Source organism: Semicossyphus pulcher, unplaced genomic scaffold (assembly GCF_022749685.1).
Source record: "Semicossyphus pulcher isolate SPU_LCO1_2020_fin unplaced genomic scaffold, fSemPul1.0.p SCAF_4, whole genome shotgun sequence".
Classification (NCBI taxonomy): Eukaryota; Metazoa; Chordata; class Actinopteri; order Labriformes; family Labridae; genus Semicossyphus; species Semicossyphus pulcher.
In genome coordinates this window covers 34,032,123-34,059,448 of record NW_027211715.1, presented here as the reverse complement: position 1 = coordinate 34,059,448, position 27,326 = coordinate 34,032,123, and the positions used below count along the sequence as shown (strand labels likewise).

The following is a 27,326-nucleotide window of genomic DNA, read 5'->3' as shown; positions in this document are numbered from 1 at the left end:
GCTGTGATTTAATTTGAAAATGGTCGACCACGTTGTGATTGATCTGGATGTGTAGAGAGTGTGATGTCATGCATTGATCAGATTAAATAACAACAAAGGAAGTAAACAAACTTCTGTTACCGATAAGAATCCATCAGATATTCTGCATCTTAATACTTTGAGATAATAAGTTGGTTTCCACAGACGATGGCTGAGTTCGGTTTAGCTTTGCGTCGTTGTCCTTGTATGATTGAGATTTACAGACTCCTGCAGCATCATGCACGAGAAGTCGTACCGTCTCTGTGCACACATGGTGAAGGTAAATAACTCGGGTTACAGGTTACAGAGAGCTTAGCACAGGGCACTGTAACTATGGTTATGAAAACTTGAAAGACATATTGGCCCCAGAATTAAGTCCATAAAGCTGCAAAAAGATTACATGCACGATCACAAAAATAAATTAGCATTAAATGTAGCTCATTAATGCAGAGTTTGTTTTACATACCTTCCAGACAGCTGACCCTTGACCTCTAACAAGCAGCCGAGTGATGATGGGGTTGGAGGGTTGGAGGGTCACGTCACTTCAGGTCCAACATGCAGACCTGAGAAAACACTCCATTAGTCTCCTGGTTCGCTGATCTCTGACTGACAGCCCGAGCCAAGACTGAAAACAGAGAGCGCTTGGTTAACCGCGCTAACCCTGCTGCCAAACCTCACATTTATCCTGGCAGTCTGCTCAGCAGCACCCCTGTGGGACTAATGTAGCATGCTAGCTTTGTGTTACGTAGCCGGAGAGAAACTGACTCTGCTTTGGAAAAGGAAAGACTTGCCATGAAGAATTATGAAGATGGATTCCATTCCAGCAGCCGGTCGGATACAGGGCTGGAGACGTAATGAGAGTGCGTGATTGTTGTTCCTGTGAGCAGCGTGAGAGGCTGGTGTGATCACAACCAGAGCCACAAGTCTTACATAATGTTCTGAAGATGATCATTCAAACATGTGGGGCTTCATCGATCTCATCACACATACGTCAGCTTGTTTTTTTCTCCTCTGCTGACACGGCTCAGGTTTAGGTGCGCCTCTACAAGTTCAAATATCCAATCAGACGTCAGAGGGGGTCTGATGGGGGGTGTCATGATTGACAGCTCTGTGGACAAATCGGACTCACTGCAGCGTTCTGTTCCCGAGTAGCAGAGTAGAGGAGGAACGGCGAGAGGAGACGTAACTAACACTAACACTACAGTCATTGAACTTTCCATCAGCGTGAATATCTGCTTCAGACCGACACAAGAAGCTGTTCTGCTGCAGACTGAGCCCACCTGAGGGCTCCAACACGGCAAGGACACCTGAGGGCTCCAACACGCCAAGGACACCTGAGGGCTCCTACACGCCAAGGACACCTGAGGGCTCCAACACGCCAAGGACACCTGAGGGCTCCAACACGCCAAGGACACCTGAGGGCTCCAACACGACAAGGACACCTGAGGGCTCCAATGCAGCAAGGACACAAGGTAAAGGTGTGTTTGGGTAGAGGAAGGGGCGGCACGTCAAGACTGTGGCTCCACCATCTCTACTGCACACACTCTGGATACAGATGAGCAGGATGGCAGCGCCCGCTCTGGGGGGCTTTTGGAGGAGGAGGAGGCCGGTGCATCCCAAGCATTAACCACAGTGTGAGAGAGCGGGGGCAGAGTGAGCTGCAAGAAGTAAGAACTGCACCTGAGCGCTCACTCCTAAATAGACCTGCTTCTAAGGCCTTGGTTGGTACCAACGTTCGGCCCTGAGGGATTTACAGATCCAGGACTGGACTGCTTCCTCAGTATATTTTGTGAGTGATGGAGAGCTTCAGAGTTGTGACATTTCTGATGAGCTCTCAGTGCGCCCAGAAAAGAGAAGAAAAGCAAAAATGTTCTGCTGTTTGCATACAAATAGTGATTAACGCAGCAGCCACAAAACCAACAATTTCCGAGGCTGTAATTTCAAACTTTGGCCTTGATAGTGCCATCAAAATAAAAAAAGTCACAGCCGAACAATTAAACAAGAATTCTTCTCTTTTCCAACATAAACAAACTATGAACAGTATTCAGTGTCTTTTGTGCTTCCTCTAAAATCCTCCTTTTATGTGCAGCAGAAAGCCTTAACGAGGACAGCGCTCAGGGCCATTCACGCACCCTCTGCCCCAGTTGTGTGTCTTTGAAACTCGGAGCAGACGAATTACATCATGAATAGGAAGAGCATGGAGGTTATGCTAAGCAGAGAGGAGCTGTGAAATCCAATTTGCTGGTTCCTCAACCTCTAAACAAGAAGGCGCTGACGGGGGGGGATGGCTGGGCCGGTGGTTAGTGGCAAGGCTGTGTTGTGTGTTAATTAAATCCACTGCGTTAGGTGGTGTGAGGAGCTGGAGACACAAACATGGAGCACAAATCTCCCTCTGTAAAAACGGCATGTGCGTGTTGACAGGCTGAGCAGCTTTTTAGTTGCTTTTAATGAAGCAATACCTGAATGTTGCTGCAGTGAAAAAGATTAAGATGTGTGTTATGAATGTCCAAATAATACCTGAATAATATCGGATTATCACACACTTCTTCATCAGAAAATGCTACCTTTATACGCTCTAATTCAGTTTATACAAATTCAGCGTATACTCTTTAAATGACCTGCATAACACTCAGAATGTGGTTGGAAAAATCGTGCAAACTTAGCGTGCATGTTAACGTATTTAATCAGATAATCACTTAATGAATATCTTTGAGGTCAGACTGATACTGTGTGCCGTTATGTAATTGATTATCACGGCTGACCCTGCTTTCTTTCCATGTGTGCTCTCTGCTCAAACTTTAGTGTGGACATTCAAGTACTGGTTTGACTGTTACCAGGCACCCTGCTCTCTTAGTAATAAAATATATGAATCACTTTGTCCTCTTTTCCATTTCATGGTACGGCTTGATCTGTCTCCACTTGCATGGAGCCGTTGTTTTTTGCATTTCGAGGGTGTCGATACGACCTGGTACTTTGTTTTGTATCACCTTGGCTGAGGTTCAAAGCAAGCTGAGCTACCGTAAGGCTGACGTTAAACGCTGTAGACCAGTGACGGGTCAAAGAGAATCGTCAGTGACTGGACACCCTGCAAAGCTGTGCACAGCGCTCAATAATTTAGTCTGCTGATTTGTGAAGAGTCAAAGATCTGGAATACAAAGCGTACAGCTTTATACAGACTGGGCTTTCTGAACAGTCCCATTAAAAACGTGTATGTGTTTGCATATTTCACTCGGGCCCTTTTGTCATTGTGGTTCCCTCCCTGTAACGAAGCTCTGCCGTTATGGCGCCTTTGCCATTAACCCAGCAACGTTGCCATAAAGCCTCCCGAGTGTTGTTACACAGCATTCCGGCGTTGCTGAAGCAAAAGCCGCCCGCCATGTAAACACAAAGTGTGAGCTTCACATGCACACACAGAGCTGTACTGGCTGTTTACACCGACGCTGTTTCGCCTCTGTTATGACGATGCCGGCACAGAGTCAGAATAACTTCGCCCCACCGCTCAGCCTCCGTGTGTTTCACATAGAAGACGAGGCGTAAAAGAGGCAGAATAATCTGGGCTTGAGCTGGCAGTGCACACGGGCCTACAGGTACAGATCCAATCACTGTCTGATCAGAATATATAAAGATTATATGATTGAACAAATACTTATCGTACTGTAGCTTCCTAAGTCAGATAAACTCACCCCTGAGCTTTGCCTTTTTATGATATGAATAAAATTCCAGACATTATTTCCTCTGGCGCTGATTCTCAGACAGGTAAACACCCCGAGGTGTCTCCTCATGCAGACTGCATCCAGCTGTGTACTGAGTCACTCTGCTGCAGACACACAAACACACACACATCCTCCGTCTACAAATGTGCACAACACACCTCGCACGTGAGCACACACTCAGTTACACACTCGTTTTCTCGTCCTCTTTGTGCTGCTGGGTCGAAGCCCGACGTTTAATGAGCTTCATCACTGAGGCAGAGCGGCTGTATGAAAAGCCATTTAACTCCTCAGCCCTCTTTATTATTCTCAGTGCCCTGCAGAGGCTGATCTAAATGCTAATGGATCGAGTGTGTGTCTGTGTGTTTGGCTGTTTAAGTGTTCATCATTTATTCATAAGTAACTGATTTTAAGTTGTGTAACTAAAACACAACATCTCAGACACTTTGAGGACAGAGAAGTCTAACCTTTGTGCACGGGCCTGGCTCAGATGATTTGCTGAGAGCAGACAGAAAGAAGAGGAAGAGGATGAAGAGGGAAGAGATGACATTTTACAGCGTGACATTTTGTGAATGCGACCCACTGTTCACAAAGAAACCCTCCCTCCTGTAACATTTTCACTCCTCGCGTCTGTCTCGTCTCTCTGCAGCCCGAAACCTTTTCCCCTTTTTAATGAAGAGATCCACAGCAACCGCCCTGCTATCTGGACTGAGGGTCGGCAGTGGTTTGTTTACCTCTCGTTCCCCCCGGTGGGACTGTGCCGGCCGGTGAAGGTCACCTCTCGCTGGGAGGGGGGGCATTAAAGGAGACAGGCTGGAGGTCACCTGCTGAGTCTGACCTCTTATTAACACACACCTCATCTGTCATTGCTCTGTTTCTTCTGTTTGTCTTCATTTCTGTCTGCTCTGTCGTCTCTTTATGTCTGTTTCTCTCTCGTTATTTCCTCCTCTGGTTTATAAAGCTTTAGCAGCAGCTTTGTGTTTAAAACTGATGAAATGTACGAGTCTCTTTGCTTTAGAGTTTTCTTTCACTCCACCTTCCTGTTCTCACCTTCATCTACGTTTAGCAGCCTGACTGATCATGATGACATCCTACTGTTGACAGCGGTACTTTGTAGCAGCTTGAGCTAATATTAGCTTCACAAACTGACAGGACGAGCTCCTTTGTAGGTCAGAATCCTGACGCTCATGATTTACTACATTTACCCGGCTCCCTGTCTGTACAGCCTTCAGATTCTTCAAGTTGTACACATGAAACACATTGTTGGAAGCAGCAGAGGAGGATTTAAAGACGCAGGCTGGTTTAGAGGAGCTGGGCATGGTTGTTGTTGTTGTGGAAAGTTTGAGTCTGACCTCACAAATACTTTCTGTGTTCGGCTGATTGGCCTCTTCTTCCTCTCTGTGACCTCCCCCTCCGTGTTTGGGAGGGCAGACATGACCTCATATTTACCCTGTGGTGGGGTGTCATCAGAGGGCCTCTTATCTCTGCCAGCCTTGAGTTGGTGTGGGCAGGCTGTGAGCCGACTCCTCTCTGCAGCTTATTTAATGCAGCTGTTGCTGTTATTAGCTGCCAGAGATCACTTAGGAGGAACTAAACAGGCTGTTGGATGTTTTTGATTCCTCCTCAGCAGGATGCTCAGCTGCTCACAGGACGTCTTTAACCTGAAAATGATAGTTTAAAGATGACCTCGCTACCTGGCATGAGAGGGTGTCTGCTCCGACAGCTGCACAACACAGATAAAGAGAAAATATCAGCAGTCACAGGAAGATTTTAGCAGCAGTTTGCCGACGTTTTAACACCTCAAAAGTAATTCTGCAGCTGTTCTAAAAAAGCCATAAGAGTTATTTTTTTATGTTTCCAATTAATGTAGAAAACAAACAGGAAGACTGTCATTGGTCGAAGGGCGGGGTTACACCTGAATAGGTCGCCAGTCAATCACAGGACTGACACATACAGTCAGACAACCTTTTACACCTACGGGCGATTTAGAGTCACCAGTGAAACTAACGAGCATGTGTTTGGACTGTGGGAGGAAGTCGGAGTACCTGGAGGGAACCCACGCACGCACTACGTCTGAACCGGGACCCAGACCAGGAACCTTTTAGCTGTGAGACGACAGCGCTAACCGCTGCTCCACCGTGCCGCCTTCTCTGATACTATTCTGGTTGAAGAACAGTATCCCATATCCCATTTAGTGCAATAACTAGACAAAGACAAATTTAGTGAGCGTCATCGAGGAAGTTCTGCCCGTTCACACATCTTTTCCCATGTGATGCTGCATCGTGCAGATACAAACAGGTGAAACACAGATGCAGCGGCCGAGCTGAAGAAAATGTGGCTGTAGATGTCAGGGTTAAAAACAGCCTCATCTTTTCATGTTTAATGTGAATTATTTCAACCTCAGCAAAGTGTTGAATCTGCACGTTCTGTCTGAGCTCCTGACCTGTGCGGTTCACAGTCGGCTGATACATTGTTGGACTGAGCCAAACACTGTGTCTGATGAATGGCTCCTCTGTCTTCACTCTATTTTTCTGGAAAGAACAGACCTGTGTGGAAAGTAAAGTCTCGCTCTCTGAGGTGTGCGACGGCTGTGTGTGGTGAGGTCGTTTGCTTTGCTTCAAGGTCTGTCAGAAAAATTAAACCTGCAGTCGATTCAGAGGCCGTTATATTCTCTGTATGTGTTGGTGCGGGTGCTATTAGCAGAGGGAAAGCATTCTGTTAACCATTAACCATGTGACGCTGCACAGATACTGATCTCATTGTGAACCAGGCGAACACGGACATAAATACATTTTATAATCCATCTCTTTTGAATAGCAGAGCAGGAAGCAGTGTGTCTAACATCATTTATATGCACTTGAAGGGATTTGAAGGAACATTTAGTCCTCTTAAAGTGTCATTAAGACGAACTGCCTGCTTATATTGGAGGCGACACGCTAAGCTGGCATCATGTTAGCAAAGCAATGAGCCAAGAAGTGAGTCGAATCTGACCCGTGGTTGTTTTATGGAAGCAGAAAAAGTCACATAACATTCCTCTTGGTTCTCTTTCATGTCGGGGCATGAATTAAAGTTTTACAGCATGAAGTCTTTCAGCTCTTTAAATCACGTTGTGTCCCTGGTGTTCTGTAGGAAGCCGTGGATTGTTTTTGGAGTGTTTCGGGCTCTCGTTCGCGTGTGGACACACAATTTTCTCTCAGGATAAGCAGCATTTACCCTGCCTCACTTTACACTCCTCCCTCCATCTTTCACATCCATCTGTCAGACTGCTTCGCTCCCTTTCCTCACATTTTTCCCTCCGTCATAATTCTTCTCCCCCTTTCTTCCCAGAGTACCTTGGTTTAGCTCTAACACAGCTGGAACACATCAGCACTTGTATAAGCTCATATTACCAGCCATATATCCACACGCACACACACTGAGCCCTGACACAGCGCTGCAGTCGTGCCCCTGCTGACAGACAGGAAGCACATATGATGCAATGTAATCCTGCTCAGACACACATGTGATCGATCTCATGATGTAACAGGCTCAGTGCTCTCTGTGCGCTCTGCAAGGAGGCAGCCTGTTAACCTGTTCACCTTCAATAGTGACACACACGCGCACACACACACGCGCGCACGCACACACGTGCGCACACACACACTCTGCAGGGTCGGGTTCAGACTTGTTTCTGCATCAGTTAGCTTATTTCCCGGAGCACGTTTGACTTCCCTCGATCATCTGTTTCCATACCTGGGGATCAAAACATACAAACCTTTTGGTACCAACAGAAATGTGTTGCTGTCTAATTGACGTCCCGCCCTTTCCTCTACCCTAAACACACCTTTACCTTGTGTCCTTGGCGTGTTGGAGCCCTCAGGTGTCCTTGGCGTGTTGGAGCCCTCAGGTGGCCTCAGCCTGCAGCAGAACAGCTTGTTGTGTCGGTCTGAAGCAGATATTCACGCTGTAGCGTTCGTGTTAGGGTGCTTTCAGTTTGGTTTGTGTTCACATGGCAGCTTTTACCAGCGGACCAAAGGTTTTGATGCACGAGGAGATCAGTTCCACTCTCCTTCAGTTTCTCTCTGAGCAGCTTGAACTCATCCGTGTTCTTGTGCGTTTCGACTGTGTTTGTGAAATTGTTTGATCAGCCCATATTTCTATTTCCTCGTCGCTCCCCCGCGTCTGTCCTCTACTCATCTTGCTGCCCGGCTACATCTGTTAACAACCCACAATGCACTGTGTTTTGGTTAGCTTCCTGTATTAGGTCCTACTTTAAGTCCCATTATGTTCTCACCTGAATCGAACCGGACCGTGGCTCATTTGGAAACGGATCGAGTCCCGTGTTTTCTGCCGGGCCATCACCCGGTGCTTTCAGAAGTTCCAGAAATTGCTGTTTTTGCCCACAATGAATAAAAAAATGGATTACTGTTTTTTTTTGTGCATTTTTGCACAAACGTGAAAAGCGAGTCGTACTTGTTCTGTGCGAACAAATGGATTCTGAGAAGCTGGAACGACTGAATGTTGAGCACTTGTTGCCAGAGAACTTCTCGTGACTTAAGCCTGGTTTTTACTTCTGTGTCTACATTGCACCTCTCCAGAAATATAAGCAAACACTGCGCTGACACGGGCAATATGAAGTGTGATTGGTCGGCTTGGTTGCATGCACTAAAACTACAGAGAACACTGCTTGTTCCCAGCTGCTCCAGCTTGTTAGCTTACACATGAAGCTTTCATTTCTCAATGTCTGTAGGCGTGTTGGGCGAACAGATTTCTGTGTTTCAGTAATTTTAGTAAAAGTACAGTTATATAAGCTCAACATGATCCGCATAACTAATTCTTCACTCAGAAGATGTTTTATTTAGATTAAAAGGGGCAGTTAGACTCAGTCTAAAGGTGAAGAGGTTAGATCACCTTAAATGCAGCTGCTGAATATTCAGGTGATGTCTGCACTGACAGCTGTTTAAGAACAGGTGATGACAGAGGTGGAGCAGCAGGTACAGACTGTTCTGTGCATGTTCCCTCTGCTCCTCAGTTTGCTGACAGCAAACACCGAGCACAGGCTGGCCTAACGTGGATCGCTCTAGAGAACATTAGTCTGGAATATCTGTCAGTAGCTTTCAGTCGAGCCGCGCTCAGGCAAACAGTGTTCGAGTGCATAATATGCCTTTAGTCTGCTGACTCATTAGACAGCCGACACAGCTAAAGAGGCCTGAAGGAACAATGACGGAGCTGCCATCAGCTACGTGCCGATTACATTAGAAACATATATCTCTGCATATAGAGGCCGAATCCCGTCACTCCTGGAGAAGGACATGAGAGCGAAGAGAATACAAAGCAACAAAGGATGTTAAAAAAAGGATAACCTGAATATTGCAAAGGTTTCATTCAGTGCACAGCTGCATATTCATTAAAACAGTTGCTGCTTGCAACTGAACAATCATATGTTATATGTTACATACAGTATGTATGGAGGGCATTTAGGGTCCTTTTCAGATTAGAGTATAACGTTACATTATTAAAGAGTGTAAAAAAATATATCCGCAACACTGTTAGAAAATAGGGAAGTCAACAACTGAACCGCAAGGGCGCGTTTGTATTTCACCGTGGTTAGAAATATTCAGTGCCGTGACGATCCTAGAATGCATGGGCAATGGGTTAAAAAAAAGCAGAAAATCAATCTGACAAAATATTGTACTATACTAACAGCAGCATTAATATATAATATTTATGTTTTTTTTATTTAATACGCTTTAAAAGGTCACAAAACACAAGCAGCCAGGAAATCAGACTTTTATTCTGGAGGTTGAACTGGAGGGAAGTGCAGCTCTTATGTCAGTAAAACTTCCTCGTTGCACGGGGAAATTACTGTTTGTTTCTAATCCACCCATGTTCCCTCCTCGGAATAATTATGGCTAACCATGTTTACATCCTCGTAGGATTGCCTCACTGCCCGTGTTTCGTGCATTCTTTAGGAATTCAGGGAATAATCCAAAGCTTTGTCTGATCGAGCAGCTACAGGAGCGATTTACATTACTATAAAGGCTCATGGCGTTTGGTAGCTTCAGATTCTCTGAGAAGAATTCCCTGAATCCTGTAAAAAGTCTTTCCAGCAGGATTTCTGTCCTCAGCGATATGTCGTGCATGTTTACAGAAAACAGGCTCCTCTGGCGGCAACAACAGCTCGGATATTTTTCCACTGAGCAAAAATAAAGAGAAACATGCAAAAAAAAAGTGCTGATTGTTGAAATGTGGTGGGCCCTTCGCTGGTGGTCGGCCTCACCCCCACACACAGAGGACTGGTGCAAAACAACAACCCTTGTGACTGTTTCCTCCCTAAACCAGCAAACGAAACATCACACAGACAGCTCAGACCGCTGCCTGTTTAATCCTCGCTCCACACGGTGCACTTTGCTGTGTAATGCCCTCCCATCCATCTCCCTGTGCTGTGCGTCTGCAGCCACTGCATTAAAATCCACTTTCCGTTGGAGCTCCTTGAATGAACAGTCAACACGCTCTGCAGCCAGGAGAGTTTTTAAATCACGTTTTGGATCGCTGGGCCGCTTCTGCTGCCAGAGAAACAATACACAAGATTGATTGAGCTTTTTTTTTTTGCTGTGTGGGCTGAGCTGCAGTGAAAGTATGAGATTTTGCTGAGCACAAAAGTCCGTCCCTTCCCTGTCTGCGTGTCTGTATAGCCTCCATTAATGCACCAAACAATGTGAGATTTGTGTCCATTAACTGCTCATCTTTGTGCTCTTCTTTGTGTGTTTTTGTGGGTTCAGCTGGGTGCTTTGTTTCAGCCCCATGAGCTGACAGATGTGATGGATTGTACATGTGCGTGTTACATTAAAGAGCAGCGCAGCTCTCGGCAGGATGTGACAAAAGACGAATGTCGTCCCAAATGTGATTCAGCGGGAACACGAGTCCAGAGGGGAAGGAAGAGGGAACGGAGGAAAGGAGAAGGAGATGATGAAACCCTGGTTTTACTTCCCTCTGTGTGAGGACACTTAGAGAACACATGTATTACACGTCTCTCTTTACATAAGTCTTACGTGTCTGCAGATTTTTGGTTAACTGATGGTTCCTGCTGTCACTCTTTTGTCTCTCTGTACCACATCCTTCAGTGAAAGTTGATGCAGGCTGATCTATTTGTGTGTCACAGGGAGGCTGAATGACAAACTGAATCTTTAATGCTCCCTGCTGAGCCCTTTGTTGCTGCTTATCTGACAGACAATCATCTTCTCGGTTCAGTTAAAAAGCTGCGGGATTATTGTAGTCAGCCGCCTCAGATGTTTCTCTCTCACTTTGTTCTTAATAGCTTATTTTTTCTGGGTTTAAAGCTTCAGCCGCAGAATATTCACAGCTCTAAGATGTGCAGTTAAGACTTGGCAAAATGAACAAAAACACAGGCAAGTAAGGGCTCAGATAACCGAGTCACTTGACCTGTGGCACGAAGTCCAATTAATGTGTGAGTGAGCCGAAGTGTAACCCCAGCGTGTGGCGTGTTGATGACGTCATTCTTGTTTCACTTAGTTTTGCTGCTTTCTACTCGTTTCTGTTCGTCTCAGTTGTCTGTATCATGTTTCCACTCTTGTGTTCGTATTGCAGATACGTCCTAACAAACACCTGAATTTCCCCTCAATGGATCAATACAGAATGACCGTATCTTAATACATGTTGTAGTGATATAAAACCTAAAACAGTCACTGTTTTGAAGACTCCTCCTCCTCTTGCATACTCTACCCAGGTGCCTCTACTTACCTAAACAAAGCAGTCTTTCCAGTAGTTGAGAACACGTCTCACACTGACGGTCTCATACTTTTGACATGTGTGAAAGGACATTGAGTTTGATTTAAGGCCACTAATGTTAGCTTGTTTTTAGCAGGTGTCTTCCCCCCTGCTGTCTCTGCTTGGCTGGAATAAATCAGTCGAGCTGCTGCTCTTAGTTGCCAAAGACTTAAGACGAACTTTGCAGCAGGCAGGTTTGTCTGAGGTCTGACGCTGCATCACTGAACTGTGTTCAGACGACTGAGGAGACTTTCTAGGGAAGGAACTCACATCACTTTTATTAGAGCATGCTGCCATGTTGACATGTTTACCTGTGAATCTTCTTCTCATTTCATTTTTAAACATTGTCCAAAACCATGAATCCCATTAATTAATCAAATTGATTTATTTTTGACATCCAGTTGCAGCATCTCGTGCGGTGCTACAATAAAAGCTTGACAGGTAAAGTAGCATTAACTCAGAAGGGCAAGGCTTAGTGCTCGGTCACTCAGCAGCTAATGCACTCACGCAGCTCATCAAGCAATGAATCTGCAAGTGAAGGAGAACAAAGCAGGGAGAACAATGGAGACCTTATCGATGCAGTTCTCGAGACGTCTCGAGTAGATGTTTGACTGTGGTGCAAATAAAACACACCCCTCTGTCTGCACACAGGAGCCGTATCAGCTCTGTGGAGGTTGTATCAGGCAGACAGGTGTGTCTGCTCGTTCCTTCTCTGCGTGGTGTTGTAGATGTTTTCTGTCTTCTTCTCTGCCTTTGTGTGGAAGATGTTTGAATCTGTCTCTAAAACAGGTTCTGTTGAGAGTGAACCATCGATTGTAAAAGTGCTGTTTACTTCACAACGTCACTGCTTTTATATTAAGACATGTTTAGTGTGTGTTGACAACAAAAGTCTTGTAAAGCTGACTCACACAGCCCAGCACACACACACACACACACACACACACACACACACACACACACACACACAGACTCTGACCTCCACGCTCTCTTCAGTGAGTGTAGATTTCAGTTTCAGTGTCTACGAGAGGCTCCGATCAGCAGATTGCCTGTAATGTCACGCTCCCTCCTGTCTGTCTGCCCCCTGCTGGGTAAATAAAGAACAGCAGCAGACAAACGGTGACAATGGATTCAGATGTATTCAGCGTGCTGCAGAGCTCAGTGGGTGTTACATTGAGCTTTCTTTCCACAGAGACATCCAACGTTAGCTGCACAGCCTGAACTTGAGCCGTCAGTCCAGAATAAAACAATCACCGCGTCCTGTTGGACAGGTAGAGAGGTCCCCTCTGCTCCTCTGCAGGGAAGCAGAGCAGAATAAACATCCAGTTGACCTTGACTGTGTCTTTGGAGGTTTAATGTTTACCCAGACTGACAGCTCTTCAAACTGCTTCACAAAAATGTCCAAAAGAGTAACTAATGTTTCAGTGTTTGCTTTACAAGTAAAATGTCCTAAGCAGTTTTATATTATACAGTATAATGAAGTATTTAGATTAGTGGAAAATATCCTCAATAATATTGTGTTAATGATTGTAACCATATATAGATATTTAATCTGTAACTGATTACTTCCTGTAGCTGCTTCAAAGTAAAAGCCATATTATGTTGTCTTATCTTAACGTCAACTCGGTCGTCCACAACAGCGACTCTGAACAGCATCGCTGTGTGAGGGATGTAGCTCCATGTTTATTTGATTCTGGGCAAACTTATATTTATATTCTGCACTTTCTGGGCCAGTCTTTACGTAATGTTAGGAAGATCTTCATCTCGATTAGGCGACATGATATCAGAAAACTCCACTCGGTGCTATTAGCTTTAACTCTTAGTTTCTGTGTCTATCTGCTGTTTTACACAACAACTGTGTTTGCAACACGTCCCCCCTGAATCCAGCATACATCCGAAACCTGACACCAGCTGATCTGAGGGTAGCTGATAGCTGCTTGTACTTCATCTGACAGCATCAAAAGGTGTTAAAGCATGACCATCACACACAGAGCCCCATCCAATATGTCAAATATTCTTGTTAACATAAAATAATTTCTCTTATTCATTGCTATAACTTCAGACTTTTGTGATGTGTTTATTGTGAATGCTCAGATTGCAGTAACAATGAAATTGTGATGAGTTGTGCAGCTTTAATCTCAATGTAATTGAATGTTTATTTTGGCCTTACTTGTGCATTCCTTCCACATAGCACTGAGTGAATCCTGTCGTTAACACCCGTTGTGTCGTTTGTGTCGGTGTCAAACTGAACCCTGATTCTGGGATTTCTTGGGCTTTTTGATCAGTAGATAACAGGCCTGCGCGATAAATCGTTTAACCATCGCAATTTGCGATGTACGCGTCAGGCATGTGCAACGGTCACAACACAGGCGATTGTGAGGCAAATAAACGGCAACGTGTCAAGCTGTTACTTTAATGTTGCTTCGTGCCGAAAGAGGACTCTCCATGTTCTTGTTTTCAATCATGAATCTACAACAAGAGTCCGTCTGACACATTAGTGCAGCTCTCTATGAGAGTGAGCTGACGCTGTCTGCAGAGTGTCGCCTGTCTGTAAACTGTAAACAAGCGTGCGGCGCTGCTGAGCAGGACTTTCAGCGTATTGGATTTTGCAGCATTTCTGTACTAATGTGATGTGAACAGACTTGACTTGTCAGGTGTTTCTTTGCTGTATAAATCACAGATGCTCCTGTCGATGTATTCTTTATTCTATTCGTCCCCAACTCGACCACAGCTGAAGTGTGAGGCTGATGAGGCTGATGTCTGACTCGTACATGAGCAGCTGCTGTGACGTGCCGATGTGATGTGAGCTGACACCATTAGTCCAGCAGCTTCATGTGCCAATGTGATGCAAAACTATGTTCATCACTAATGGTGGGTTGCAGCAGAACATTTTCTGCAGGAGTTAATGGATGCGTGTGTTTGTGTGTTTATCGGCGTGTTTTTAGAGGAACAGGTGTGTTCGCAAGGTGACAGAGGCTAAATCTCTCAAAAGCAGACATCAGGGAGCCGTGTGTGCGTGTGCGTGTTTGTGTGTTCATGTGGGCTGTCCAGATGTTACTGGAAAAGTCTCGTCAAAGGGTTGGGTCCACCGGAGAGAGAGAGAGGAGGATATGAGCCCGGGCAGGCCTTGTTTCGATGGCAACAGCAGATGTTTCCAAAATGGTTTGAAGCTAAATCCCACACGCAGACTTTCTGTGTGTGTGTGTGTGTGTGTGTGTGTGTGTGTGTGTGTGTGTGTGTGTGCTGTATTTCCTCTGCATTAGCTTTCTGTTAGGAAAGACTCTCCGCTCGCTCTGCAGCTGTGACAGTGTTCGTAGCTATTGACAGAGAGCTGGTATTAGCCCGCTAACTGCCTCTTAACGCTAACTGTTAACTGCTCCTGCTGCATACCGAGAAAAACAGGTGTGTGTGTTCTGTTCAGACAAGTGTGTGTGTGTGTGTGTGTGTGGTGTAGCCATGTGAGAAGGAGATGTGGTGTCAGCGAGTGGTTAGCGTCGTGTTTTATGACTTTATTTAGGCTCTCAGCCCGCTCCCTCACTGTGACCCTGCACGCTCCCACTGCATTTCCTGGGATTTCTTTTTATGCTCTGACTGGCTGACTTTTATTTTGAAAGTCTAATTAACAAAAATGTGTTTGTAACAAATTAAAACATCGAAAATGTGTAAAAGAAGGATGATAGGAAGTTTTCTGTGTTATATTTAGATGTCTTTGTGTAAAGAGGAGGACTGTTCATCGTTTATCCGTCAGCCTTTTTATTATTTTGATAATTGATTAATTTGCTTGAGTAATTTACAGTAAGCGTCTTTAATGATATTATTTCTGGTTTCTTTTCTCCTGTTTGACGTAAACTCGTATATATTTGGGAAACACTGACAGCCCTCTCTCTCTTCTTCATCCTTGCAGAAGGAGTTTGCCGCTCCTCCTCCTCTCCTCTTCAGGAAGCTGAGTAACCCCGACCTGTCGCCGGCTGCAACCGCTGCCACCAAATCCAAACTGCACCGACAGCTGAGCCAGGATGAGAGCTGGGCCCGACGCAGCAGCCTGGCCATGACCGGTAACACACACTCACACACACACACACACTCACACACACACACACACACACACACACTACATTATTAGATACATTGGATATTTAATATTTTAGGTCTACATGACTTATAGCTTCCCTGCAACTGGCTGTAATGTCTGTAATGTAATCGTTGGGATCTGATCAAAGTGCTTGTTTTTGCCGCTGACAGGCTCAGATTGTTTTCAGATTGTCTGACAGTTTTACAGAAAGGAAACGGACCTTTTAGTTTAGGATTAAAATCACTTTTCTGAACCCAGACACAGCCGTGACATCGCTCTTTACAAAGCCACCAGACTGCATTGACAAAAACACACACTTGCAGATCAAGGAATTCGCTGTCCTACAGTTGCCTCAATCACTAAGTTTGTTTGTGCATTATGTGTTTTAAATAGTTAGTTTGGATCCAGTGCAAGATTTTTGTACGAACAATAACACAAAAAGTATCTGATTGAAGCGTCAGGAACGCCCCATGTGCTGCAGGGTAAAATTACTGTTTTTGTCAATTAGGTCTGGTGGCTTTAAAGAAAGCAATTTGAAAGAGGTTTAAAAATTCAGGAACAATGTCACTTATGGTTGTTACTGTTGTTGTCGGACAATATTACAGAAAGAAAATACACCTTTTTGTTAAAGAGGAAGATTCCTTTCCTTAACCCAGAAACAGCTGTTACACCACTTACACCAAACCTCATTGACAAAAACAGTCATTTTAGCTCGCTAAACAAGGAATTCTGTGTCCTACAGTTGCCTCAATCAGATGGTTTGTTTGTGTAATTTTCCAACGTTTGTGCTTTAAATGATTAGTTTGGTTCCATTACAAGATTTTTATAACAAACAATTAAAACATATTTGATCGAAGCAGCGATACATGGAGAAAATTACTTAGTTTGTCAATTAAGTCAGGTGGCTTTCAAAAGAGCAGAGCTTTGGTAACTTCAATGACCCTTTAATCCCTATTCTCAAAGAAGCATAGTAAGTTATTATTCTGACTGTCCAACAATATTAATATTTATAGAGAGTTTTGTAAGAGTAATATCGTTTTTCAGACCTCAAAAACCGCCGTTACATTAGTCTCTTAAAGACCACCAAACTCCATTGACAAAAATTGTCATTTTAAAAAAACCAGGAAGTTGTTGCTGCAATCAGTTAGTTTGTGTAATTTTTTTAAATTTGAGAGGTTTAAAAATACTGGAATTCTCCTTTAAGCTCTATTCTCACAGGAGCGTGTTACCTGAAGTCATCCTGTAACTCGTGCTCACTTGTGTTCTTAATCCGCCACCGATCTGCCATGTCCGTAATCTGAAAAGTAAAGATTCTACCTCAGATTACCCGCTGTATTCTAACAAACATGGGCCATGTGATGATATTAATCCCATGTGCATCGGCGCAGAGATTTATGGTTGGTTGTATTGTTGATATTTTGCACAAGAACTGGTTCTTTGTTTCTTTTGTCTTCTGGGTTTATAAAGCTGGCAGCTGCAGAAGGAATGATTAATGTGAGCTGTGATTGGGCCAGTTTGAATCTCTTCCAGTGACTCAGGGTGGAGACCAATAATAACTTAATCAGGTCTGACTATGAATCACGGAGCTTTAGTGAAACACAGGCAGGTTCACAGGGGACTCTGTCTGCGCAGTATGAACGGAAGTTTCCAAGTGTAACAGAAAAGCTGGTTTCACATGAGTCTGTCCCTCTCGTCCTCTCAGGTAAGCAGCTGCTGCCTCTGTCCAGCAGTCTGCACGCCGGGGTCAGTCAGCTGGCCTGGCAGGGGCCCTCTGGAGGCTTTACAGGGCCCGGAGCCACCGGGGGAATGTCTGCAGGAGCAGGAGAGGTGAACAACCTGGTCCGTATGAGGAGCCAAACGTTGGGACAGTCTGCTCCGTCACTCACCGGACTGGTCAGTACGAAAACCAAACACACACACATATTGAAAAACACCTTATGGAAGTAGAATTTGTCCTACATGTGCTGCCGTACATCTGATATTGTGTTACATGATTAAACAAATCTTGTATGAACCGTGTGAAGTATAATCAGCTGGTCTGATATTTGCAGACTCACTGTGAGTCAGTCTGGCTCCATATGGATCCTGTCTGTCGGACTGAAACTCTGCCAACTAAATGCAGGAGGCAGACTGAGGATGACTCAGTGTTTTACACACACACACACACACACACACACACACACACACACACTCAGAGGCACTTAACATCCACAGAACCACTTGTTTGCTGAGAAGAAGAAATGGAGCAGAAATGACAGTGTGTGTTGCGGGTTTCCTGTTGTGTGCGTGTGTGTGTGTGTGTGTGTGTGTGTTGCGGGTTTCCTGTTGTGTGCGTGTGTGTGTGTGTGTGTGTGTGTGTGTGTGTGTGTGCTTGCTGGTGAGTGTAACGGGTCAAGAGGATGCAGCAGAGTGTGGTGCTGACTCCATATGACAGCAGTGTGTGTGCAGGTTGATCTGTTTATGTGTATGCTGCACCACGCTGACCCCTGCTGGCTGCAGAGGGGATTACTAGAGGACCGTGGGCAGCTGTAGAGTTTCCCGTCTTTGCAGGACTTTAGACAGTCTCGTCTATTCATCCATATACTTTTACCTGCACAGATATATGATATATGTTTAGAATAAAGTAGTCCCAGTACGTGTACAGCACAAGTGAATGACCAAAAGGATCATTTATAGAGGAGCAGGTTTATGATAAGTTTGATACGGCACGTATGGCTCTTTTTATTTCTATAATTTTTGCCTCCTCTTCACCTCTATCCTGCGTCCTTCTGCCTGTGAACAGGAGATGTATCACAGCAGGACAGCTTGAAACATTAAATCTTAAACCGCATCTTAAGTAAAGAGAAGCTAGGAAAAAGGAAGCATGCCTGAGGAGCTGTGAACAAGGATGCACGGGTGTAGCTTTCCTCTGTAAAAATGTAAATGTAAAAACGGTGTGACGCTCAGCTGCAATATGAGCACAGATTAGTTCATATCTGTGGCCTAGAGTCCTCTTTCCTTGTGTCTCTTCCTTGTCTCCTCAGCTCTCCTCTTAATAGGAGGGACTACAATGCAAGGAGAGGAGGCAAGGGAAGGAACTGAGGTCTCTTTCAGACACAAACTGCAGGGGAAATTGACCAGCAGATGGCATCAGAGTTTAATGTGAAGAACAGCAGCAGTAGCTCCTGTGTGCACAATGTACTGACTTCCTCGGTGTTGTTATCTATGTCTCAGTTTTCTCTCATACAGTCACAGATGGTTTTTTTGCCTCCATTCAGCCTGTTAAACTTAGAAGACGTATAAAAATGAGTCGAAATGTTTCTCAACAAGAAGTCCAAATCCAACAAGCCAGCATGAGTTGTTTGTCTCCTGTGTTTTTGCTGGTGTAAAAGCCTTTATAATTAGCTTGTTCTTCCCTCTGTGCTCGGTGCAGCCAGCAGGAAGCTGCAGCCTGGGTTGAAAACGGAAAATGTGATCTGCAGAGTTATTCTAGCTGAGCGAATAATGGCAGGTTATTATATTTCTCAAGGGCAACCTTATTAATGTTTCCTTTTGCTTGGCAGACTGTGCTCCACTCCCTCTCGCTCTGGTTCTTTGTAAACAGCGCTTCGTGCACATCGTATTTCAGTGTTGTTCCTCAGGGTCACGGCTGTCAGAGCTTTCATATCAGTGGGCCTAAAGCTCCATCTCCTGGTTTGAACTGAGTCACATTAGGATTCAGACCGAACACCTGAGCCCCTCTGGCTCACTTGTCATGTTTTCTCCCGTCTCTTTTATTCTCACCTGCTTCTGTTCTTCTCTTTGTGTCAGACTTTATGACCTGGATTACCTGCTGTATATCTTGTAGGATCTGTTCATGACCAAATATTCGTCAGATCACTGAATGGACACTTTTTTAAGACACGCCCTCACAAGCTAATGTTTGGACAAAACTCTGCTATAAATACTGGACTGTGAGATAAAGGTGGAAGTAAAGAAGGGGAAACATATGCTAAACAGGAAAGGTTGATATATCACCTGACTGATGCGACATCACTGATGAGATCTCTTTCTTGCGGCTGCAGGAGGAGCATTAGTGTTCAAGAATGTATTTCCCCTCCGTGTTGGGGATAACAAAGTGTGCCGTGCCACCCAGGAAGTTAATGGACAGAAACGTCCTCCCTCAGGGTCTCTCTCTGTGTTTGTGCTCTTAGCACCTGTGTCTTTAATGCGTCCACGTGTGTGTGTTATTAAGTGAAATGAATGGAGCCCACGGAGTGTGTGTGTGTGTTGTGGACGTCCAGATGGTGTTTACCTCTTGACTAATGGACGAGGGTCTGCTCGCTCCGGCTTCCTCTGACTCTGACACACTTCTGTTTAAGTGCATGTGTGTGTGTTCCCAGGCACACAAACAAGTATTGCCTGGTAACCCCTGCAAGTGGCAGGTGGTGTGTGTGTGTGTGTGTGTGTGTGTGTGTGTGTTTCCAATAACATGTTCAGCACTCAGACAGTATATGGACACCCACACAGAGCGTTTGAAAAAGAAAAAAAAACGTCCTTTTTGTCCTTTCTGTGTCTCAGAAAGCTCGCTCCTCGTCCACCGACCACGAGGCCCAAACTTTGCAGTAACACACAATCAGATTAGCATAGCATTAGCATTTGTTTTGGAGGGGAGAAGAAATGAAAGGCTCTGCTGGAAGGGGAGAACAGGGCTGCAGATGAAAGTGGAGTGCTGCTGTATTGTTGCAGGCAGAGCTCGAGTGTTTTTTGGCACATCATCATTAAACGCAGCGAGTGTCTGCAGGGAGGGAGACAGCACGAGAGTTTGAAGGAGATCACACAGTCTGATTCAGGTGAGAGAAAAAAGCTCTCACCTTGTTGTTTATCTGTTCAGTGTCAGACGGTAAACAGGAGGTTTCTCCACACTTCCTGTCCAGAGAGAAAACAGTTTGTTGGAGTAGTTTTAATAATTTAGGAAATGTGACGTTTTATTTAATGTCCTCCTTGCTTAAATAATGCAGCACATACATGAGTTTGTAATGTGCAGCATGCAAAGTCATATCTTTGCTCTTCATGGAGATATTCTCATTTCTCTTTATTCTAAACCTTCCTACCTTTCTTTTTTGCCTCATATCATTTTTGCATCCTAAACGTAAAGTTTGTTCAGGCCGATAATGCTAATTAAACGATGGAGGTGTGACACTGTGAAGAAATACAAACATCTCACATGTTTTTTCATCGTATTTGGCTCAAAGAGCTTTAACAGCATTTTACACTGAATGTAACATATCGTAATGACGTCTTCAACAAAAGTTCAGTTTAATGATGTGAAAGAAAGAAGTCTAGCTATCAGGCTTGAGCGGTATCACGGTGTTACAGAGCTGAGAAAGATGGCGACCACAAGCGGGGATGAACTTGTGAAAAAGAGAAATGCCTGATGAGAAAGGTGAGCCAGCAAACGTAGATGAAGCTGTGTGTGCTTGTGCCTCAGGAAAACTGTCGCTCAAGATGCTAACACGTCTACGCAACATCCGTTAACAAAGCAGGGAGAAATAGCAAACACCTCCAGAGCTCACTAATGAAGTTATGTCGTGTTGCACTTCCTTGATGTTAGAAACACGAGACAAACTGCTCCCTGCTTGATGTCCGTCTTTGTAAGTGAAGACATAATTAAAGCCTGTGATAAGCTGAGCAGCGTTCAGACATACAGCGTGTAGGCAGCTCTTTGTGAAGTACACCTGCTGTCTGCAGACGCCCGGCCTCGGCCTCACTGACCTCCCCATCCATCGTGGTGTGTCGGGGCTGAGGAGGGAACAGGCTGACGCAGCTGCAGCTTAAATATACATGAGAACATGTTGAATAATTACTGTGCTCTTACCCCGTCTCCTCTGCGTGACTGACAGAGACGGACGCTTTAACGGCTCGTCAGACTTTGATACCCGAGCGTGTCTCCGCTGGATGAACAGAGGTGCAGCACCAGCTCCACCACACATTAGACCGGATCACTTCTAGTCCAGTTGTGTTTGTTGTTGGTGTGATGATTGTTCCTATAAAGATTATGTCAGGCAGGTTTGTTCTTCGTAAGTGAAACAGAACAGTCAACAGAGTTTCAGCTGGAGAACGAGCAAGAGTGGCCAGAAGGCAAAGAAACAACAACACGAATGACCCTAGGCCAGAGTTTACACTCTTGTTCTCTGACCTTAGTACAAATGTAAGCAACATAAATTCTGCATTTTCTTTGCTTATTGAGCACAGGAGGTTGATGGAGATCTCATTATGCTGCAGCAGTTAGTATTTTTCTCATGGCACGGAGCAGTAGAAGGGCCGAGATCCTGATGCTCCATTAATGAAGTTCCCCTGTGGTTGTGTTCTCTCAGATATATCCAGATAAAGCTAAGTGATGGAAGCATGCGCGGTTTAACATTTTATTTCTTCAAAGATCAAGAAAAGAATAGAAATATTAAGAGGAGGTTTGTTGTTCCGCTGCTAGAGCTGCAGTTCTAACACAGCTCTGTACTTTTGTTAAAATGGGTCAAAAGAAGCCAGTAAACAGTCGTGCGCTTCTCTCCGACTGTACGCTTTCTCCTGGTAAAAAGCGCAGCGGAGTAAAGTGCACTGAGGGCAGGTCCTGTGGTGATGACTCACGCTGAAGGTTGGACTCTCTCAGAGGAGATGAGGAACAGAGAGAGCACAGGGCGTGTGTGTTTGTGTGTCACACTCAGCTTATCTCCTCCCTTCATATCTACATGGTGTCTGTCCTGCTTCTTTTCACTTTCACTTGACTCATGCACGCACACACACACACACACACACACACACACACACACACACACACACACACACACACACACACACCTCTTCATCTTGCCGCGGGCTGTCAGTTGTCCTTGTCATGAGCATGATTCATAGCTAAAGGTGGAAACTGTGTTGGTGTACTTTCTGACCTCACCTGCAGAGAGACAGCAGGTCGCACATGCCTGTCGTATATTTAGATACACACACGCACACACACACACACACACACACACACACACACACTGGCTACGTGCACACACTAATTTAATTCACATTCTTCGCACATTTAATTAGCACCAATGTAGGGCTAAAAACAGTCTTTGATTAACAACATGAAAGGTAGTCTCTTTTCTCGCAGCTCCTTCTGGTTCAGCGGCCGGAGCAGAAATTGACACAAATATGTTGTTCTGTGATTGGCTGAACTCAAAGACGCTCTGAGGAGTCGACTGTTGATATTTTAAAGCCTGTTTTTCATGAGCCAGAATTAGCATCCCAATTATTATCACTGTTGCTACGAATTAAGGGTGCACCTTGCTAACCCAGCTAGCACTAGCGGCGGCTGATACCTTATGGTTTGCGGACAACTTCTTGCTACTAAAAAAAATGATACCAAACCTCATGCTTTAAACTTCATCTCGATGACCAAGTCCATGGTTTGTCCATATTCTGAGAGACCTTGAAAATGAAATGTATCCCTCCAACAATACAACAGAGGCAAAGAGGGTTTTATATATCCCACCTGGCCTTGGGATCCCCCCAGGAGGAGCTGGAAAATGGTGCTAGCGAGAGGGACGTCTGGGCTAACTTGCTTAGCATGCCACCACAGCGACCTGACTCGGGGATGGATGGATGGATGGATGGATGCATGGATGGATGGATGGATGGATGGATGGAGTTTGTGTTGCCAAGACCACCATACGTCTACAGGAATCTGTTTTTCTAGAAGTATATTCCACAGACTTTACTGAGCACAGTTTTATTGTTACTACTTTCATGTAAACAACTTGTGATGTGGATCATTCAGAGTATTAAGGACACAGGTGAAGTGATTTGTATCCATCATCCCTTTAAATAATGGAATGGTATTAGATCTATCTTTTATAGCTCGTCTTGGGAAATATAAGAAGCAGTGATGAAGTCATTTGTAATGACATCTCCTCAGATCATTCGTCATACTGCATCATCTCTGCTGCTGCTTACAGACATGCAAAGAATAGGAACATAGCTGTGCTTCATTTGTCCTTCATGCTCAGATTAAGTCAGAGCCAGTGTGTTGAATGCATTCATCTATAAAACAGTGCTTTTCCCATATGGATGAGACGCTCCATGCGTCCTGCGTTCTTGTATAATCCCTTTAGTTATGCAACCATGCTTAAAGAAATCTGTACCAAACATTCAGACCGAAAATGACCTGATTTTAGTGTCGCAGCAAAGCTTTCTTTCCTTCATTCCCATTTTGACTTTCTCATCTTCTTCCTGTCTTCACTTCACTCTCCTTCCTTTCTCTCAGCTTTCATGTCTTTATCCTCTTTAAGTTGACAAGGAGAGGCTTAAGCTCAAAAAGAGTCGTTCCATGTGTTTTAGGAAGAAAGTATGGAGCTGAATTGAGCTGGCAGGCGAGGAGTAGCTGAGGCCCAGGTGAGAGATGAGTCTATTTAGCTCGGCTCCATACGGCGACTGCAGTGTCCTTGTCTGAACTTGGACTCCGCAGTAGAGAAGGGAGGCAGGAGAAAGTGCGTTTGGAAGTGAGCAACTTCACTGCAGATGCTGGCTGTCCTTGAAAATCTACCACAATGTCCCAGCGGTTGTGAAAAGTTTGGTACGCTGCCTGAGGTTTTAGTGTTGTTCTCCAGTCAGTCAATGTGACACATTTATTTTTGTTCCTGCAGATCTCCAGCCTTTTGATTCAACAAGTTCTCTTTAAAAACAAAAACAAACTGAAGCCTCAGAAAACAGTGATTAAAGAAAGGCAGCAATAACAATGATACATAACTGTGCTACAAAAACACGACATAAGATGCACAACACAAGATATGCCACAAGAAAGCGCAAAAATAAAGATGCAATAAAGATGATCATGAAGAAAATCGTAATACAATGATATGATGTGATTTTAATTCACAAACAGCCTAAAAACAACCTTTAAAAAACCCAGCTACCTGCCAGCACCATAACAAAGACATATCTTTTAAGACATATACGAAGCAATGCGATCGAGCTGTGAAATCCTTCTGCAGCGGAAATACTTCCTAAATATGAGCAGGGTTTTGTTTTGTTTGCCTCCTCTGTGAAATATGAAGGGCAGAGAGGAAGCCGGGAGGGTCACAGCTTTGACTTCTCATCTTACATCTCACACCTCCGCAGACGAGAGATTCGACAACTCCGGCGGAGCATCCCGAGATGAGATGGAAAATATTATGCAGGAGGAGGGATGGAGGGGAAAAGAGCAGCGCTGTGACGGACAGAATAAATAAATCAAGCCAGAGAGTGTAATAACAAAACTCTCACAGGGGGGTAGAGGAGGCGGGAGAGAGGTGGAGGGAGACGGAGTGGACAGCCTGTTGTAGCCTCGTGTACCTGTCTGCTCTGTCAGAGAGGGAGGACATTTAAAACCAAACATACGCTTATAAACGCGCGCAAACAGAACATTTATATATTTTGTCTTATGGGTCTTAATCTGATAAGAAGCCTACACAAGTATCCAGGCTTATTTTCACCTTATCTTTAACTTTACAAGCTAAAATGTGCTATATAGCTTAGCTTAAATTTAGCTTTAGCTTAAATGATGTAATGAATATGGCAGCTTTTCTTCAAAAACAGTAAGAAACTGTGTGTCCAAGGAAGACGTTTTTTTGTTGTGCATTAGAACCATTTGCGAATAATAACCACGGTCTAGTTTACAACCAAATACCCAGGTACTTGGATGATTAACTTTTGAATCCTCTCCTGAAGAGGGAGCCCCCGGAGTTCCATAAAACCAAACAATACAAACAAACCACCAAAAGCATCACCTCCATGGCGAAGGTAAAAAAATAAAGTACTTCCCATTAGGGGTGGGAAGCGCAGGGTAACTCACGATACGATGCGCGGTACGTGGCCCACGATCACGATAATATCACGATACAGCGATTCTTCGATAATTGATTGTTCACTGCATTTTGGTGTCAGTCACAGAATTTGACACAAATTGAGATGAAACAACGTTCGTGTTTTCAGTCTGTGAGTTAAGTTAACAGAACTATAGACTAATGTAGGACTTTAGATTCGCGATCCTAGCAATAATTAAATTGCACAAGTCAGGACGACGATATACTGCCGTATTGATATTTTGTCCCACACCTACTTCCCGTTATTTAAGCAACATTTTTTGCTGTAAATAAGGATCAAAATTTGTCCTCCATACCAGAAAAATGTAAAGCAGCAGGAGTCTGATTCTGTGATCTGATGGTTCATGAATGAAGTCTCTTTGATAATCGATGAAAGTGCAAGAAAAGAAAAATAACCTGAAATTTGAACCTGAAAAAGTTAAAGAATAAACTTCTCTCTCAGTAAAGAGTCGCTGCGACCTGCATGGTATAAACAGTCCTCTGAGCTCTTTACTGCTTTTGTCCGTGCATTCATTTGCAGAGATTGAGCAGCTATAAAATCCTGTTTTCCTTTTTATGATCTTACTCCTAATGCAGTCTTTAATTACAAGTTTTAAATAGGCTGATAAATAATTAAAGCAAGCGACTGGTCCCACATAATAAAAGCTCTTAATGCGCAGCAGCAGCCGGCGTTTCAGGGGGACTGATTTCATAACAAACACTCTCATTCAGCAGAATTAAGCTCACACGTGTTAACTGTGCAGCCTCCGGGCTCTATCTGCTCCTCTCCTTGTTTGTCTTCGCTGCAACCTTTACAATTCCTCCCTCACGGTGACGGACTTTAATTGGGTGAAAATGTGAGGAGTGTATTCAGCAGTGCAAAGGCCTAAAGTCGCCGGTCAGCCGCTGCTGAACCTGTAATTACCTCCAGCCTCCTCTGCAAGAATATCTTCATTAAATCTCTCCCTGCTTTCTGATTTCTTCCTCCATTTCTCTCGCGCTCTTTCTGGCTTCACGCATTAACATTTTCTTTTCTCCACCTTCCTTGGGTTCCACCTCCTACCTGATTAGCAGCAAAGAGCTTTTAGCCTCCCAGTCAAGCATGGAAGAGTAGAGCTCCGGATGGATGGACATGAGTGTGTTTCCCAACGTGTGTGTAAGAAAATATTAACCTGACTCTGTTCCCTGCACAAGTTAATGAGCAGAAGCTATTTTTCTTTTTTGTGGACTCTGTTTGTCTAATTACCTGCAGCCTGCACACGACAATCACCTGCAGAAACACACTCCAGAATTAGCTTTCCTGCTTCATTTGCTTCCTCTTGAATTTTTGACTATATTCACTTAATTACCTGCCGATACACACACACACACACACACACACACACACACACACACACACACACTTTGTCATGCAAAAAGCCGCCTCCTGCAGTGAGATCCAGCATGTCTGACTGCAGACGGCAATTAGGGGCAGACCATGAAAGATTAAGTGTCTGCATGTGATCAGTGCACATTAGGAATGCACAGAAACAAAGCACAACATCAGCCGAGGCTCCAGGCGACTCATTTCTCTGGAATAATTAGGCGGCATAACAAGGTTTAATTTTCAGCCTTTTCTGTTTTGGTTTTCCACATCGGAGAATTAGAGACCTGCTCAAAGAGGATATTAAAACTTTCTCTTCCATTTGTTCTGCCCTTTGACGGCAGACGTGTGTGACATGAGGATACGTGTGGGAGTGTTTGAGGGAGGTATGTAAATGAGACCTACAATTATAGATAGGATCATAATCATCATTAGTTTGCAATCAATACATCAGCAAGATTTATTCACGTCATCCATAAACACACAAAGATTTAAACTAATTACTGTAAATCTTCGCTAAACTGTGCACAAAGGTACACGATGCACAATATGTTATTGTT

At 44.4% G+C, this 27,326-nt stretch overlaps 1 protein-coding gene across 2 annotated transcripts in view; it reads left to right on the top strand.

Moving 5' to 3' along the window:
* Positions 1–27,326, top strand: part of mast2 (microtubule associated serine/threonine kinase 2) — a 162,432-nt gene that overhangs the window by 18,623 nt on the left and 116,483 nt on the right. For both annotated transcript variants that reach the window (XM_069680601.1, XM_069680600.1), the window contains exons 2-3: positions 15,397–15,547; positions 17,267–17,457. In XM_069680601.1, the coding sequence (XP_069536702.1) occupies positions 15,397–15,547; positions 17,267–17,457 (342 nt within the window). The remainder of the gene's footprint in view (positions 1–15,396; positions 15,548–17,266; positions 17,458–27,326) is intronic.